This window comes from Anas platyrhynchos, chromosome 1 (genome assembly GCF_047663525.1).
Source record: "Anas platyrhynchos isolate ZD024472 breed Pekin duck chromosome 1, IASCAAS_PekinDuck_T2T, whole genome shotgun sequence".
Classification (NCBI taxonomy): Eukaryota; Metazoa; Chordata; class Aves; order Anseriformes; family Anatidae; genus Anas; species Anas platyrhynchos.
The window spans coordinates 201,331,931-201,346,402 of NC_092587.1; the positions used below are offsets into that span (position 1 = coordinate 201,331,931).

The 14,472-nt window shown below is 43.5% G+C and overlaps 2 protein-coding genes across 9 annotated transcripts in view; one reads left to right on the plus strand and one right to left on the minus strand.

Moving 5' to 3' along the window:
* Nucleotides 1-5,504, plus strand: part of CCDC83 (coiled-coil domain containing 83) — a 45,859-nt gene extending 40,355 nt beyond the window's left edge. For all 6 annotated transcript variants that reach the window (XM_038177557.2, XM_072032849.1, XM_072032847.1 and 3 more), the window contains 4 exons: nt 1,016-1,137; nt 2,182-2,267; nt 3,703-3,884; nt 5,244-5,504. In XM_038177557.2, the coding sequence (XP_038033485.2) occupies nt 1,016-1,137; nt 2,182-2,267; nt 3,703-3,884; nt 5,244-5,429 (576 nt within the window). In that variant the 3' untranslated portion in view covers nt 5,430-5,504. The remainder of the gene's footprint in view (nt 1-1,015; nt 1,138-2,181; nt 2,268-3,702; nt 3,885-5,243) is intronic.
* A 5,532-nt stretch (nt 5,505-11,036) lies between these two features.
* PICALM (phosphatidylinositol binding clathrin assembly protein) overlaps nt 11,037-14,472 on the minus strand; it is a 64,728-nt gene continuing 61,292 nt past the window's right edge. For 2 of the 3 annotated variants that reach the window (XM_072032845.1, XM_027466931.3), the window contains 2 exons: nt 13,332-13,434; nt 11,037-12,417 (listed from right to left, as the gene is read on the minus strand). In XM_072032845.1, coding sequence (XP_071888946.1) covers nt 13,342-13,434 — 93 coding nt within the window. In that variant the 3' untranslated portion in view covers nt 11,037-12,417; nt 13,332-13,341. The remainder of the gene's footprint in view (nt 12,418-13,331; nt 13,435-14,472) is intronic. The other variant, XM_072032846.1, reaches the window with a different exon arrangement.

Sequence of the window (14,472 nt, forward strand, 5' to 3'; positions counted from 1 at the left end):
TATCACTGACTTCTCCAATCCTCTGAATTCATCCATTCATTTCCTTGGCTTTTCTTACACAGATGGAATGTTTTCCTCCAGGCTGATGTTTATATGGAGCTGACAGACTCTTCCAGTATATTGTTTTAGGGAGATAAAGATTTCAGTTTTGTCCCAGTCCAAATTTTTTTTTTTCCAGTTTCGACACTGAACTGAAAAATGAGTTACCAACACAGACCTAAAATAATTACCTCAACATTTGAATGAATTTGAAGAATACAGTCACAATTTTCCAAGGTTACTGTGTCACACCAACAGGATACAAAGCTGCATCACCTTATTATGCCAAGACACATTCCCTTACTGGTTAATGACTTGCCATTTTCACCTTTTTTAACCCCTGGGAGAAACGGGAAGTAGCTTTTCACTGCATATTTGGATGATTATAGCTGGGTGAATTTGGCCTAGGTGACAACAGAAGCATTCAGGTCACTGAGTACTGTTTTCATACATGTGTTTAAAGCTATGATTTTGGGGGAGGTTTCCATCCCATAGTGCTTTCCACTTCACAGTGGAGGAGGTAAGAACTTGCTTGTTCTTCAGGAAAATGAAGAGAAACTGTGGGAACTGAGTAGCTGGTATCCTGTTGTTAATATAACTTTATTGCAATACGGGGTGACTACCAGTCCAAGAGAAAGTAAAACCTGGGGTTTAGACAATGTTGTGGCTAACCTGGACTGAAAGCATCACTAATTCCGGGTAAGAAGGTTTTATGGAATTAGAAAAGGAACACTTGCTCAGCAAGAGCCCGAATTTGTCTCTGCAAAGGTTTTTCTCTCTTAACGGTCTGGTGTGAAACTGAAAAAAATGCAAGATCCAGAGTTTCTCTCTCCCAGAACTGTTTGGCCACACGAGAAGAGTCTGCTGTCAGGGCTTTTTTCCTAGGAATACATTATTGACTATTTTACTAGGAAAGCTTTCCAATCTGTGTATAGTCCCACTAAAATTACTTTTTTTTTTTTTTTATTGCCAAAAGGTTAAAGTGTACCGAAAGGAAGTGAGAGATTTGAAAGCCTCTATTCAGCTTCTAGAAGAAGAAAATATAAATTTAGTGACAAATCTGATTGATGGCAAACTTCGGAATCTGAAAGTACCCAGGTAAAATTATGCCTTTGCAGACTCAGAAATGATTATGACTTTTAAAAACAATGCCTACTCCTGCCTCTAAAGCTATTGGGGCTCTCAAACAACAAAAACAAAGTAATTTTCTAGTTGTGGGGAGGCAGAATTTGGCTACATGGGGGACTTGTATCTTTGAAGGATGACGGTGACATGTAACGTCCTAAATACCAAAATTCAGGGAAGAAGCTGTTTGGTTTTTTTTTAGTAACCTACAAAGACCCAGCCACACTCTCTTTCTTCTGATGGAGACACAACTGGGGCCTGGAAATAATTTCTTTCTGTCGTAATTGTCTCAGACCAAGTGCTGAGTAATAGATTTTTCCTTTATTGTTAGCAAATTTTTAAAGGATGTGAGGATTAATATGCAAATATATGGGGTTTTGCAACCTCCAGTGAAACAGATGGCATGTAGTACTGAGCTGAAGTAAGGAAGAGGCCTTGGGATGTGTCTCTTTGTAGAGGTGTCTATAGTATTAGTTCCTTTTGTATTGAAATAATTGAACTTGTTTCCCAGAGAATGATTAATTTAGCTGCAAAATGTCATCACCAATGATATCAAAAGCACAGAGTAACAATGGGAATGCCTCCTCTTCTTTCCCTAGTGCCAGCTCAGTGATTTCAGCCCTATTGCACAAAAAAGTTCAGTGTCTTAAGTCAGAAGTGAACATTTTTCTCTCCTCTCCAAACTTTGGACTGCTTTTAAGAAAGAGCTGCCAGCTGCGGTTTGAATCTTGGCCTGACTGGAGACTATAACATTTGTTTTCTTTTAGTCTCATGGACATAGTTGAACTAAAGCTCTGAGAACAAAAAAGAGCAGCATAGAGCCACTAAGCTACCTGGCTGCCTCCGTTGCATTTTTGAACCATTGCACCATCCTGCCTTTGTGGTTAAGCAGCAAATGGCTTTCAGAAAAGGCACTCTCTCCCCACCCCAAAAGATTGCACAGGGTGATTTAGAGAGAAAAGTCAGACCTCTAATGTGAGTTTCACTTTTGGTGTTGTTGTTTTCTTAATTTTATAGGCATTTGTGTCTTACTCAGGCGGCTGGCTTGCAAGGTGAATTCTCCCAGGATGAAATTAAAGCAGTAGAGCCCAGAGAGTACTCAGGTAATGCACGTGGCAGCAGCTTGTAAGAACTGATCAGTCACTGAACGTTGAAAAACTTTTTATTGCTTAAGGTTTTCCTGAACTGCCTGTTTTACATGGTGAGCACTTAATTTCCCACTACAATAATGACAAACTGGAGTTTGGGTTAGGAGGAGACAACACCGTCTGTAATAGTTTGAAAATTGAAATCAGTGTTGAGGTTGTTAAATGCAGTTACCTTTATACAGCTAGCCAGGAGCGTGGTCAGTAGGATCAGCCACCTTTCACAAAGATGCTTCATATCTTAATCAGTTCTTACCTGATCCGTGTCATCATGACTTTGTTATCATATCGTGTCCCAGAGAGGACACGCTGGCTTTTACTTCACATGTGCACACACCTTGCAGTCATTCAGCACATTGAGGCACCCCAAAATTAATTTTAAATGAATCCCTAGTGACAGCAGATGAAGATGCGTGGAGCTCAGCCTGAACTGAAAATCTTGGTCAGCAGCACTGAACTCTGGGCCGAATATACCCTGGTAGGCATGCCCAGGAATAATATATCCTGTTAGGAAAGAAAGAACCACGTTGGTGTGTTTACCACTCAGAGTGGTTTGTATGGATACCTTAGTATCACATTTTCATTTGCATCTTTTTGTGAGCAGAAGGAAGAGAGAAAAAAAGAGAGACTAAATTAAATTGAAAAGGTAAGTTGCAGAAATTGAAGTTGTGAATATGTGAAAAAGTCTGTTGAAATTGTGAATCTGAGAAGTTCTGATCAGTTCCAGCCATGTATGGACCTTTGGGGAACCACCAGGCACCAGCAAACATTGACTAAGAGTTTGGAATTATATTCGTGTTTGAACAGTTCGGCTGTTACCTGTGCTGTACCTTCACCTAGTTAAGTATCTCTTGTTCCAGTAAGCTGGGATCGAGTCACTGTCCCAGACCAACATAAAACTTGACAGCCCATGTCCAGAACTGTCTACCATCACAAGAATTGTTCAACAGCAAATGTGAGCAGTGCAGGGGAGTTACAGGTAGACTAGCTGTGTCTCAGAAACTTGCATATGTGTGCATAGAGATACATACGCTGATATAGAAATAAAAGTTTTTGCTGTTTTCCTGTTTTTAGCTATTCATGGCTATGCAGGATATAAGCTGAACTAATAAAAGCTATTTTTTCCCTGTCCCATAGGCCCATCACTTCTTAATTCCAGTCAATTTCAGTCCCTGCTCTTGATCAGAAGTTGTGAGCAGAAATAAACATAGAAAACTCAGTGAGAAAAACCAACATTTGGCTTGGATTGCCAATTAAAAATCCTGCCAAGCTTTTATGGCATGGCACTGGCCAAGCCACAGTAAAGATTGCAGGCACTGCTCATACTGAGTACTAATTCTGATCTTCGTAAAGTTTTAACAGTTACATGCACATTATTATTCTCTTTTAAAAGCAAAGACAGATGGAGAGGAAAGCCTCAAAAGTGCTGCAGTGCCCTGTCAAAAGAGAAAATCCTCTCCAAAGATTCAGTCTGAAACAGAGGACGGGAAGCCTCAAGACAGCGATGAGGAGCTGCAGGAAAAATCATTGACTCCACTTCTTAACAGCTTGTATGAAGTTGAACAAGATTTCCAGGTATGAGTTCAAGTAATCGGGTCTTTCACTGACACAAATGGATTTCAGTATGGAGCGTGAACTGCCAGGAGTGTTTTTATTCCTGGTGTTGTTACAGAAAAAAAACCAAAAACAACTGGACAGGGTTTAGTCCTCAAAAGAGGTGATGGTACCTGCTCCAGGAGATCCTCGATTGCAAAAAGCTGCTTTCTGCTTCCATCCAATATCGCACACTTGAGTTATGAGAACTTGAACACGTTTGTAAATAAGACAATTACTTTTGGAAAATATATTGTTATTCCACGTCACGGATTTCTACTGCAAATTCAAGAAGTGATGTGGAAGTGATACAGACTGCAAGGCTTGCTGTGTAGAGATAAATCTCCATGTTTCCTTTCCCTTGAATATTGTATTTAAACACAATAATGATACTTTTTGCTTTTTTTAAACAAACAACTATTTCTAGAAATTTGGCATTAATTTAATAACCTGCAACTTGCGTTCAGAGAAGTCATCCGGTTGCTTTGATCAGAGACTGCCTTAGGGAACAGCTCTGTCCTGAAGAGTCATTGCATGGAAAAGCTGAACGTTTCACAAACAAACAAAATCTGTCCAGGTGCTTGCTTCCTTGCAGCTGTTGCCTCAGGAGAGGAACACTAGCTTTGCTTCTCTCCTGCTGTTAGCACTGTAGAGCCCACCCTACTGAGAGACACAGGTGCTACTGGCATTCCTGTTTTTCACAAAAATTAAGGTGTAACTGCAAACAGTGGTGTTGCAACTAGCAGGAAAGCATTTACTAAACTTGATTCAAGACCTTGTGCTGTAGGGTTCCTTCTTCTCCCTAGCCTTAGCTGTACAATCCTGCTGCTGCCTCTAGGGAACTGTAGTGCGCATCTGCCTCTTCTGTAGCTGGTTCTCTCACTGTCCCAGCAGCAAAGCCTGCCTTTGTTTGTTTTGTTTCTTCCCCTTGAATTAGTTTGACTCACCTGAACTGAGTCAGAGGCCTAGAGAAGGCCAGAGCCAGCACAAACATGGTGCAAGCACCAAGCTGGACTTGGATCTCTCTCTTTTGGCAGTACTGAACTGTTGGATTCGTTTAATCCTTCTCACGGAACTAAACTTGGGAGCAGAATTTGGGCTGCAGAGAAAACATTATTGGTGAAAACACGCAGAAAAAGAGAGCAGCAGGACTGCATCCTCCTAGGATCAGCTGGCCTGTAGATTAACCCACTAACACTGAAATTACTGAACACGGCAACCCCAGGACAACACTCGTGGAGTTGCTTTTAAGAGGAAAGATGCTGTTTGTTTTGTTTAGTTTGTTGTCGAAGAGCTGCCTCTTTTCTCTGCAACTGCAGAAAGATATTTTTTCTTCTTAAGGAATACTTAAAACTGGGTCCTCTGGAGTCAAAGCTAATGTGTGTGATCGGAAGAGCCATGCCTATTCACAAGGAGCCAGAAGAAATGCCAGGCAGGAGCCCCACGGAAGGTGGCTCTACGGCTAAATCCAACAGGCACATCACAGCTGAGATGATCAAAGCCTTGACTAAGGAACAGGTTGGTTAAAAAAAAAAAAGAGAAGCTGTGCTGTTAACAGACATGTAACACTCTCGGTTCATTAAATATTTGCTCTGTCGTTCAGAGTGTGTGGACTTTGTGGTTACTATTTTTGAGTGTCTGAATCATCCCCACATAGAAGTTTAATTAGGGACATGCCCAGATGGCGAACTGAATGGCTGTTTTCCTTCGACTTGGAGGTATCGCTGGGGCATATCTTGGGCTTCTCAGTCCAAACAACTGCACGTGTGGCTAAGAAGTTCTTATGAGAAGTTATATCTGAGGTATTATGAGCTGAGCTTTTGTGATCCCTACTTGCTGTGTGTCAAATGTGGAATTCCAGCTCAAGCTGACACTGAACGCAGGCTGCCATAAAATACTGAACTGCTACAGAACACTTAATTCTTTGCTAAATCAGAACCCAGTTTACCCAAACACAATTCAGATATTGCTGGAAATTCAATGTTTGAATGCATTTTATCTGTCTGCGTGAAAAACTCCACTGAAACATATTGCAATTACTACAAGTTAATTTTCAAATTTCAAAGGCATAATTTCAAAGCATAAAAATCATTGAAATCTTTCAATTTGTTACAGAATTGGCCAAGTATGTGGGGTAAGCCTTTATTTTTGTTCTGTGGCTGGTCTCTCTGGACATGTATCTCAGCACACTGAGTCAGGGATTTTTTTCCCATTCTCATTGCACATCGTGGACGCCCTGTCTGGAGCAGACAATGCAGTTACTTCCCCAAAGGCACACATAGGAAATGCACGGGTCTAAAACCTCTTTAGAAACTTGTGCCAGCATTAAATAGTCCAATTTAAACTCTTGAGGGGTTAATCAGGTACTTGGAAAAAAGCTTTTTTGGAATAAATAACCGACCAACCTATAGCCATGCAGTGTCTCTGTTTATCCCACACTTCAGCACAAACATTTGGCATTCTCCAGGTGAGCTCAGCCGTTCCTGCCCAGCAGGTGTCTCCCTGAGCTGGAGGTGAGAGGAGCTGGCTGCAGCTCTTTGCAGACACAGAACGGAGGAGTCTTCATCTCAAACCCAACCTCACGTTGGGTGGGCATGTGGTGAGCCACGTAGTGAGCAATTAATGGAGTTTGGCCGTGTCTCTGCTGTAACCCAGCTGAGTTACAGCACTGGCTGAGGTGGCTCCTAACACTGATGAGCCCAAAGTGGATCCTGACTCACGAGGTGCCAACGTTTTAAGCACAGCAGCAGCCCCTCCGTGGCTACGCCGCCTCTCTTTGAGCGCAAGCTGCATGAGACGGCGTGCTTGAAAGCGGGATTAGTTCTGCTCAGGGGTTAGTCTGGCTTTTTGTATAGTCACGGAATTAGAATATGGCTTTGCTGTTCGAGAAAAGCCTCGCCTTCTTCCCACCACTCCCCCGAGGGCATTTACACGCTTCTCCAGGCGTCTCCGTGCTTATGCCCATCATCCACACCACAGCGTAGGGCAACATAAACACGTACCTCAGAAAAAAAAAATGGCTTTGCAGCTCAAAATCACCATTTAGATTTTAACCGTAAGTGCCTGCGTGGGCGAGAGGGAGTTAAAAAGAAATGTGAAACATGTTAATTAGGGTGCAAGCCGCGGGGAGCCTGCACAGGCCAGAAGCAACAGCCCGTAGCAAAACCTAGTCAAGTGTCTCAAATCCCCTTGGCTTCTATGGGCTTAGCATTAGGGCAAGTGGGAGGCTTTTATGGGGGAACAGCAAGGTCCTCAGCATCTGGATTTGATAATTTGTTAGTGCCAAAAATCCTCAGAAATGAGCAAGGTGTTGTAAAACAGAGGAGCTGATCAGCACACTCTGGCAGCACGGCTACCACCTCCAACTCCTGCTTAAACAACGGGAGATGGGGTTCACTGTACCAGCTGGTGCAACACTTACACAGGACCATCCTGAAATTCCCTGCGTGCTGAAATATTTTCCTTTTACTGTGGTTACAAGCATAGGACACCAGTTGGACTATGCGATGCAACGTTTTTTTTTTTATTAAAACTGCAATTTTCTTAGCATTGTGTGCTTGGGGAGAGTTGGGACAGATGGACACATTTCTGCAAGTGAATTTGAATTTTAAAATTCAAGAGCTGTGAGCAGCACCCAGCTGCAGGTAGTCACGTGGAGATCAAAGCAGGTTTGATAGAAATGAAGTCTGTGTGCTTGAACTACCAAACATCATCCACCAAATGGCTGAAAACACGAAGTAGAGTGGTGTGTGCTGCTAAGCTGTGCTCATGGAAGTGATTTCAGATGCTTACCTCAGCGTATGGCTGGTTTGAACCCTCTCTGAGCAATTTCCCTGTCGGGGCAAGCAACTGGAGCACCGTGCTTTGCAGCCCGAGCTGCGGGGAACGTGGGTGTTCGGAGAGGCTCGCAGCCTCCCGTGCAGCCGGGTTATATAACGCGGTGATCCCTCCGCAGGTGCAGACCTGCAGGTTTGGAGAAACGAGGGCAGGAGACTTGTTCTGCAGCATTTGTTCTCGTTTGCCTGCTTTCCGAGAGAGAAGGTATTCAACGGAAAGGATTCTGCGGGCAGCAAGGAGCCAGCCAGAGTAAGGGCAGAAACTGATGGGCCGAAAAATTTCGCTGTAGTGACAGACCAGGACCAGAGAACCGAGTATCATCAGCACCTAACACCACCGATGTTTTAAAGCTGGTTGTTCCTCTGAAAAAGGCTTTCCCTTGGCTTTTGAGCCACTGTAGGGATAAAGATGTGTCTTTGTACCCCCACACATCAGAGCTCGTGCTCTGCAGACGACTGCACCGCATGTTGTTTTAGGACACAGCACAGTAACGAGATGCCAGCAGCTGTTCCCATGCTCAGCCCACAGAACAGCTCCATAAAATAACTGGGATTTGACATGCGCTGGTCTTTTCCCCACCTTTAGTGGTAAAAGAGCAACAAGAAGCTAAAATGGTATCAAGTATCGCTTCTTGGGAAAACAATACTTGGGGAATTGCTGGGGCTGGCACGGGGACGTTCAGCAGTTATCGCTGAGCAGAGCAGAGGTCTGTGCTATGGAAATAAGCCGGAGACCTCACTCTGCTCGTACGCTGCAGGAGACAGAGCAAGGGGTTTGCACCCAACCCATTTTCACTGCCACCATCAGCAGAACAGCTCAGGAAGTTGCCTTTTCCAAGGCTTTTCCGTCTTCGCCTCAGGAAACTTCATCAGCAGAGAAGCAAGAAAAGCAGCAAGCGCTTTTTACTCAGCTAATAGAGTGATTTATTATCTCGGGCAAAGCATCTCCCCCAAGTGAAATGGAAGGAGTTGTTTGCTCAGCCTTTGGACACAAAAGGGCAATGCTGCTGCCACCCTGCTCGGCGCCGGGGGAACCCCTTGAGACATCTCCCGGCACTCGCTCTGAGGGAGGCAGGACACAGGACCAGCCCCTTCCCTTCGTTCTCCTGTTTTAACACAGAAAACATCGAGAACTCACAGATTTGTCTTGTTGGGCAAGTTCAGTGAGGGAAGCCAAGGCCGTTTGTGCTCTCCTCGCTGCAGCACGCGGGAGCTGCAAGGGTCAAGCCAGAGGCCTGCCAACAGACCAAGGAGAAAGCTCTTATTTACATATGCTCTCATTAACATACTTTTTTCTTCCATATTCAGCACATTTCTAAACCACCCATCGCATTCCCTAGTCAATCTCCAGCTCCCATCAGCATTTACAATCTCTCTATCATCTCTCCCAGTGCTTTGGCACCTGATTCTCACTTTTCTGCCACAATCTCAATAACATCACAGCCTTCAAGCTAAAATTCGCTCGCATCTCTCCCAGGCTTCCTCCAGGCTCTGCAAACACGTCCTGTTCATCTACCAGAGGCAGGATTTCACCCCATACTCCCTTTTTTTGCTGAAGGGCTGTCATGTTCAGGAGGCATTTGAACAGTGCCCTCAGGAGCGTGCCTGAGCTTTTGGTTAGCTCTGAAGGGGTCAGGCGGTTGGGCTCGATGTCTCCCAAGGTCCTTCCGACTGAACGGTTCCATTTAACAGAAGCAGAATTGAGGTTGCCAGCTGAACAAGCTGCATCCGCGCTTTTAGAAAAGCTGTGAGGTTACAGCTGTTCAGGTTCTTGTTGTGGCAACAATAAAAGTCTCAGGAACCAAGTCCAACAGTTCTAATTATACAAATCTCTGATGAAAAATGTTGATTTTTCATCCTAGTTTTCTTCACAAAGTTCTAAAAAGAGCTCCAGCCCTCAAATCAAGCCCTGCTTCCTCCACTGCTTGCTAAGCACAGGAAGCTTTCTCAGACAGTTTGCTCTTCTAGATTATACAACCTTTGAACTCAGTTTTGAAGAGAATCAGGTTTTCACATTCCCCTGTTAATGAAAATGTGCAGTAATTCAAAAAGAAACATGTCTGAGCTGTGATTTTTCAATTAAGATACAACTGAGTGTTATTCCAGCAATAATGAAAGCAAACATACTTATTAGGAACAACTTAAATGGGAAAATAATCCTCAGAAAATTCTCAAGCCTTTTTTTTTTCTCCTTCCCTGAAGAGTAAAACTAAAATCAAAGTTTATTAGCAAGGCCTCCAACAAGAAGTTTTTGCCTGGACAGCATCTGTGTTCTATAATGCAACAGCTGTGAGTTACCAGCAGAGGATAACAGTCAGCCCTACAGAAGAGCCTTTTTTGGGACCAGGAGTTTGCAACCTCAGGCTCACAGCCCCCCAGAGGGGCTCTAAGGAATCAAAAAGGTCTAAATTCAACAAAACACACCGAAAATACTGCATAGAGCATCGGTCCTAAAAAGAAGGTTGGTGTTTATCAGACCCCAGCACACTGGGATATGGAGTTAGGAATAATGCCTCTGAATGATTCTTTCCCTGGTTAGCCAGGACACAAACATCCACCTTTTTTTCTTTTCCATCTAACCTCGACTCAGATATAATCCACATTTCTGATGTTCTAACTGCAAGCAAAAACTGAAAAGAAATTGTTCTTAGGTGCCATGCTCCCAGACTGAAAGCCTCATTGTAGGGAGGTGAGGATTTAAGTAAGTTGTGTACGAAACTCACCAGATCTAAGCTTGTACATTACATACTCTGAAACGGGTTCAATGGTTTTATTTGTGCTTTTAGAAAGAAATACTAAATTACTGATCATTTTAAGACGTACAGTTATACACCTTCAGGACAAGTTTCAGGTAGTTGAGAAGAAGTTCCACTTCTATCAGAACCCCATGATGAAAACCAGCATCTAAAGCAGACAGTGGCACAAGCAGCTGCTCAAACCTTCTCCAGCATTAGCTATCTTGGAGTAGATACCTAAATAATTTTGGGTGTATTTCTGTTTCTTGCCTGGTTATAAACAGCATGAGTTTACTGCCATAGTATTTTGAAAGACTAGAAGATGGGGAAACATCTTCTTAAGGAATCAGCTGTTGCTGCGACAACTCCTTACGATGAACCCAGGCCCTCTGCTACGGCACCACCGGGAAGACGTCGCACAGATCGTGGCATTCACGGCGTGGTGCACGGCCTGCAATAGAAGCTGCACGTGTGAAATACGTTTGGTATTTTATTAAGTAAACAATGCAAGTATCAGTGCACATTTGTAAGCAGCAAAAAAAGAAAAGCACCTCAGACGTTCATACCGTAACAAAATTCTGTGGAAGCTGCATTTTATTTGAAAATCCACCCATCTTTGCTAACATACATTTTAATATTTTAAACAAAAATAGAATCTGCAGAGACAATGCAGCAAGAATGCTTTAATTCATGTACAGAATTGCTTTCATATCACTGACTATCCTTCTGAAGGCCCCTCTGCACCCAGAAGTAATGATGTATTTACACAACGCACCGATCAACAGTGCTGCTTTAATTCTTCATTATCTAAATTCCCACTAGACGTACATAAGGAAGCTACCTCCCGCTTTTAACTCTTAAAAGGTACGTGATCAGAAACATGGCACTTGCCAACTGAAAAGGCTTCCCCCCCACCTCACGATACCTCAATTTTTTAGTTTTTATTTTATTTTGTACAGAAAAGAAGGAAAGTCTTAAAGTGAAAGCAATTCCTCACATTCATTTTGGAAAGGCCTTATAATGTCAAATGTAAAAATAATGACATGCCAAGCACAAAGCAATAAAGTTCCTTCCCAATGCACTAATGCTGAATTAAAAATGTAGTGCTTCTTCTAGTCAGTTAACTGTTCCCTTGCAAAATCCTAGGCACAGAATTGACTATAAGGATTAATGCATTTTACAGCTCTTCCCTAATTCCCATATATACTGAGAATTCATTAGATTCAGACCTTTAAAATATTTAGTGCTCTGTATGTCAGCTGAAAAGCATTCTGAATCAGATTCATTCTTTGTGGATAAAAATCAGACATACTGTATACATCCATACTCATTTCCATAAGGAGTTTTTTTTTTGATACAATATTAATGTTAAATTGATAATCATAAATAAATACAAACAATAATACATAAGGAATGTCTACTGCAAACTGAATATATAATTTTTTTAAAAAAAGTTAATTTCCATTACTGCTGTGCCTACATTTGTGAGGACTGAAGAAAAGGTAACTGCAGAATTAAGAGTTAGGATTTGACCCTCCCCTCCCCGGAGTCTTGTTTCGAGTTCCGGTAAAGGACACATCTCCATTCCCGACAGCATTTCCAAACACCAATCTCAATTTCCCGAATAAAGGCTTCTCTTTGTACGTTACCGATTATGGATATTATTAGAAGCTGAAAGTATTGACATGTTAGTCACCAGGACAAAAGAACAGATCTCAGTCTTTATTGATGTCAATTCTTGGCTTTGTGTTGTGTGTTGATGCTTTCCGATGGAGCTGTCCCAGGTTCCTTCATTGGTCTTCATCGTGTCACGGCATCACTTAGTGGAAGAGGAGAGTTTGACAGACTGAAGTTCAGTTTTTCCTGGAGTGGGGGCTTACTGGTGAGCACATCTTTTTGGAAACGTTCTTTCTCTTCCATCTAACCCAGTTACATAAACTGAATCTGGAAAGATGAAAAACCTTTGCATTAACATCCAGCATCCCCAGAAGCGGGATTTTACTACAAGCTTGTGTTTTTTTCAAAAGTTTCCATTCCCCATATGCCCAAGATAGCCACAGTTCTGAAGTTAGAATAGAAGTTCACCAAGAAATAAGAACAGATGAGGACATTGTCCAACTATACCAGCCTTCAGAACACCTGCTTGCATTGAGTTGTTCCGTCCAACAACACCACACCCGATTTATCCACAGGACCTCGCCACCAGCAGCACGGTGACACGGATCAGCGCGGCCGCACAGCGAGCTCAAGGCCAAGTTTGCTTTGCTCCAGAGGAAGCACCCAAGGATGAACACACCACGCCGTGCACTACCAGCCTACTCTTTGCACCGTGTGTTCTTACATTATTTTAAGTTTTCACTCATTCTTGCTCCCACCCACCCCAATAACAACAAGAACACAAGAATCCCATGGCACGTCCCTACCGAAACGCAGCCCCTGCACACTTGGAGCCCAGCACCTGGCTGAGCAGTCGGCGAAGGGCATGAGCAGACCGTCAGAAGCAGTCAGGTGCGTGCTGCTAACCCTGAGCCCTCAACATCTTCCTGCTGTTTGTGTACCTGTGAACAGGGGGCAGAACCAGGCTGGTCTCCCTAGCAAGTGCTGCATGCCCTGGCTCCCGCAGTGCAGAAGGGAACTAGCAAACTATTTCCAGTGGGCTGAAGCAAAAAAACACTGCTCTGCTTGATGGGGCCCTTGAACTGCCAAGGATACTGAGATTCCCAGCCACTTCCACAATGCTTCCAACTCGACTGGTTTTTATTAGCGTTTTCTTAAACCACTTCTAGCCATAAAGCATGGATTAGAGCTTTCATTTCTACGTCACAAAACCAGCATCTCCCCAGAATAATGGACAATACCTAAGTTGTTCTACAAGAAATCCTGGAGAGAGAGCTCTGCAAAGGGGTCCTTTCCTGAGGCTCTGTGAGGACTCTGACTGGAAGGGCTGGATGCTGCAGACAGCTAGTAGGAAAGACGACAGAGAAAGGGAAAGAAAAAGAAAAAAAGGTCTCAGAATGACAGAATATGAAAGCTGAACGTGTAATGAAAGGACAAGGGGAGGTTAAGAGGCAAACCTGGTAGAAACCAACTACTAAACCAAGGTTTTGGTCACATGGAAAACAGAAAGCCTCGGCATGGTTGGAGTAATGCGGAAACGAGCCAGAGGTGTCCCTCCAGAAAGGAAACTTGAAGGGGTATTTTCCAAACAAGCAGATAACCTTGCACCCTCCCAGTTTTCTTTGAAAGAAGATACAAAACCTGACACTGCTGGGGAACGTCAGCGCCCTGCCTGCTTCCCAGGGAAAGCTGTTGAACCGTGCCCAGCAGTCACCTGGGTATCTTTCTCCTGAAGAAATAGCTCTCAACATCTTTTCCCCTTAAAGTATGAGGCACGATGGAAAGCACCTAACAGATCATTCTTAACTTGGGGCCTAAAAGGAGAACATGGGATATATTCTTGGGAAATAGGGAAGAGTTTCTCAACTGCTGCTGTTTAAGTGCAAACCAAAGACCACAAGTCCATGCCCTGACAAAAATCCCACCGGACAGCCACGTATTTAAAGCACCCCACTACCAACTCAGCCATACAAAGTGCAGAACTGACAGGTAGGGATGCTGTCTTTTCAGCAGCCACTGCTGGAAGGAGCCAATAATCCCCAAGCTGCAATGGCAGGAGTATTTGTTATTTGTTTTCTTGATTTTTTTAAGCTCTTTTTCCCTTTCTTAGCGCTTTCCCAGTTAAAAATGGTGCTTTTTAACACTATGCTTACAGAGCTTGCCTGTTTTTGCTGTTACAAATTAACAGCCAGCTTTCTCCACTTCCAACTCCACCACTTCACTCATAACCAAGTCACAAGTGACCAGCACACACCCACACTCTGTACCCAGTGCAGAATCCCCTGTATGGAGGCGTATTTCCTTCGGAGCCCCTGAGGGTCTTCACAACTACGTGTAACAGGGAACACGCTTACAGGAACTGCTTGTAGCAGTGCCTGGAGT